Raw genomic sequence first — 3,175 nt, 5'->3', positions numbered from 1 at the left:
CTGCTGTTTCCACAGAAGGAAATTAGATCCAGATTAGGGAAGTATCTTTCTCAAAGTCAGACACTGCTACCTTCATTCAGGTAATGGCTGAGCTGGAAGATTGAGCCTTCTGCCCTTTGTCCATTTGGAGTCTTCCTGTTTGTTCCTTTATGTATCAAGTTCTGGGACCCTCCCTCCCCCGGAATTTAGGCCTTTATTTTAAATGGGAATGTTTTTACTGGCTGAAAACCAGATGAAGAGTAAGGAGATTTCCTGGAGGACTGAAAATGAGAAGGGTGGAGAATATAGTGAGAAAGACAACTTTATTCTGGCCAAGGAATCCCTAGGTTGCAGGGTTTTCGAAAGTTTGTACTAATGGGATGCTTTGCGTTGATGAAATCCTACCACCAAAATCCTACCGTCAAGTATGATTAAATAGATGAATGGAGAGATGGGGTAATTGAGATGGATGTGAGAACCCCAAACACCCTGTAACTCCTCAGCCTCTTGATACTTAGGGTGTCTCCCTAAAGCACTATGGCAAACAGTTTTCACACTTTGAAAACAGTGCCGTGAAGTATTCTAAGATCCTGGGCCTGGAATATTTTAAAATGGCACCGGGTTCAGTCCCACGTACCCAAGTAGGACTTGGGACAAGTACTGAGTAGTATCAAACTACTGAGATGCCCAGTGGTAATGGGGAAGAAACCACAAAACAATTCGCATTTTAGAGGTTCAGCTTCCTTTGCCCAGGAGCTTTCTCTCACTGCAATTCAGTATTTCTCTATGAAGAAAACAGAGCTAAGCTGAGAGTTTCCTGAAAGTCTCCAAATCTTTTCTTTATATATATATATATATATATAAAGAAATGTTCAGTAGAAAAATAATTTTACAACATTAGAGAAACTGTTCAAAAGAAATGAATGCCAATAAGCCTACTAACCAATAGAGAAATCACTTCTATTTTTCAATATCCTGTGTCAATCTTTGTTCATACACACATTTGGTGTTTTTGTGCAGCATGTCATGGGCTAGACAGTTTGCAAAAGCATGTTTCATTTGCCCAATTTCATAAATGAAAAAGGGAAGGTTTCAAGAAACTGAGTAACTTTTCTCAGATGATACCATTAGAATGTTTGAGCCAAGACTCAAACTAAGGTTAGTACTCTAGAACTAGCACTCTTTCCACTTAATAGCTGCTGTCCCAGAACGATAGGGAGCACTATATCAGAGCCAAGGAATACCTAGACATAATTTAGGTGAACTCCCTACTGATGAAGTTGTTCATGACCCCAAAACCACACAAAACTCATCTTAACAATCAGTTTAAAACCAGTAAGTGTGGTACATGAGGATGCATGCAAGACTAATTGAAATATCTGGGCTAATCCCAACCTTGACTTCACTTTGCTATGAGGCCTTAGGCATTGCATTCACCTCATTTATAAAATGAAGGGGTTAAAAGCCGTTATGACAACATCCTAGCATACTGTGAGTCTATGATGTCACTATTCTAAGAGGGAATCACTTTCCCATGGTCCTCTCAGCCCTTAACCAGGGAGGGTTTTCTGGGCTCTGCCCCTTGTTTTGAATCCAGAACCTGATTTTCCTATGCATGATACATTGTTATTATTAAATGCACATGAGTTATCATTATTATTATTACTAAGAGTGACAAAGTAGGGTGACGGATTAAAGATCATGACAAGATAATGCTAGCAATTAGAAAACAAGGTCAAGTAAGAATATAGCATCTGAGAAGACACTCCCTTATCCTGAGTTTCCCATTTTGGTCTATAGGTAAGAAGGTATACAACTAAAGCGGCTTAGCACACAGCACAGAAAGAGATATACTCTCTTTGAGCAGAAGTCTCTTGTTCATGGAAAATGACTCAGATTAATGTCTCACAAATGTAGAACCATTCATTTCTTTTAAGGGACAAAATCTCTAAGCAACCATGAAAAATGTCAGTATTATTACGGAGTTTGTCCTTCTGGGATTGTCCAGTGACCCCCAGATCCAGACCGTGCTCTTTGTGCTGTTCCTGGGAATTTACCTGCTGACATTAGTGGGGAACACAGTGATGATCCTGATCATCAAGGCTGATGCTCGACTCCACACACCCATGTATTTCTTCCTCGGACACCTGTCTTTTCTGGATCTCAGTTTCTCCTCAGTCACTGTGCCCCAAATGCTACAGAACTTCTTGTCTCAGAAGAAAAGTATCTCAGTGTGGGGCTGCATCACTCAGAGTTTCTTTTTCACTCTCTCAGGGGGGACAGAAGCCTGTCTTCTCTCTGCCATGGCCTATGACCGCTATGCTGCTATCTGCCACCCTCTGCTCTACACTGTGGTCATAAACAGACCTCTCTGCACTGGGATTGTGAGCATAGCTTGGGCAGTGGGATTTTCTATTTCCTTGATGAATAGCCTCTTTGTTCACAAGTTACATTTTTGTGGTTCCAACATCATCCCCCATTTCAGTTGTGAGCTACCTCCACTCTTCCCTCTGTCTTGTACTGACCCCACTGTCAACGAGATTCTTCTAGCTGTGTCATGTACATCTTTAGGGCTGCTGACACTTCCCCCAATCCTCTTTTCTTACTCAAGAATCATTTCTGCCATACTGAGTATCCGCTCCGCTGAGGGCCAAGGCAAGGCCTTTTCCACCTGTTCCTCACACCTCACTGTGGTGCTCCTGTTCTATGGGACGGCTCTGTTCAGGTACATCAGCCCTGACTCAGGCTCAGTGTTGGAGCGAGTAGCCTCCATTCAGTACAGTGTGATCACTTCCTTGCTGAACCCCCTTATCTACAGTTTCAAGAACCAGGAGGTACAAACAGCTCTACAGCGACTGCTGAGGCAACAGAAGTGTGCCAGCAGGTAAGAGAAAGCTGTGTGCTTCTGCTCAGGAAAGAGAAAATGTATCTCTAAAGGAGAAAGATGTTTATAGGCACAGAGCACTTGGGGAAATTGAATTTCAATTATATTTAACTATTTGTGTGGATTTTGAAGTAAATAAGCTGCCCCCAAAAAAAGAGAGGAGGGGGTTAGGGGAAAAAGAGCTTGATGTACAGGTTCCTATCCAGGAGCCCTTTGCAAAATAATCATAGAGAGACCTTCACAGCTCTCTCATAGCTTCCCTCATACAAAGGGCTTCCCTCATAGCTCAATTGGTAAAGAATCCATCTGCAA

At 42.2% G+C, this 3,175-nt stretch overlaps 1 protein-coding gene across 1 annotated transcript; it reads left to right on the top strand.

Annotated features, from left to right (window-relative positions):
• The first annotated feature begins 1,937 nt into the window (after positions 1–1,937).
• On the top strand, positions 1,938–2,867 carry LOC129650069 (olfactory receptor 8S1-like). Its single transcript, XM_055578240.1, has one exon. The coding sequence runs from the start codon at positions 1,938–1,940 to the stop codon at positions 2,865–2,867; it is 930 nt and encodes a 309-aa protein (XP_055434215.1).
• Positions 2,868–3,175: the final 308 nt, after the last annotated feature.

Source organism: Bubalus kerabau, chromosome 1 (assembly GCF_029407905.1).
Source record: "Bubalus kerabau isolate K-KA32 ecotype Philippines breed swamp buffalo chromosome 1, PCC_UOA_SB_1v2, whole genome shotgun sequence".
In the NCBI taxonomy this organism is placed as follows: Eukaryota; Metazoa; Chordata; class Mammalia; order Artiodactyla; family Bovidae; genus Bubalus; species Bubalus kerabau.
The sequence above is the reverse complement of the archived record's forward strand: the minus strand, read 5'-3'. Positions and strand labels throughout refer to the sequence as shown.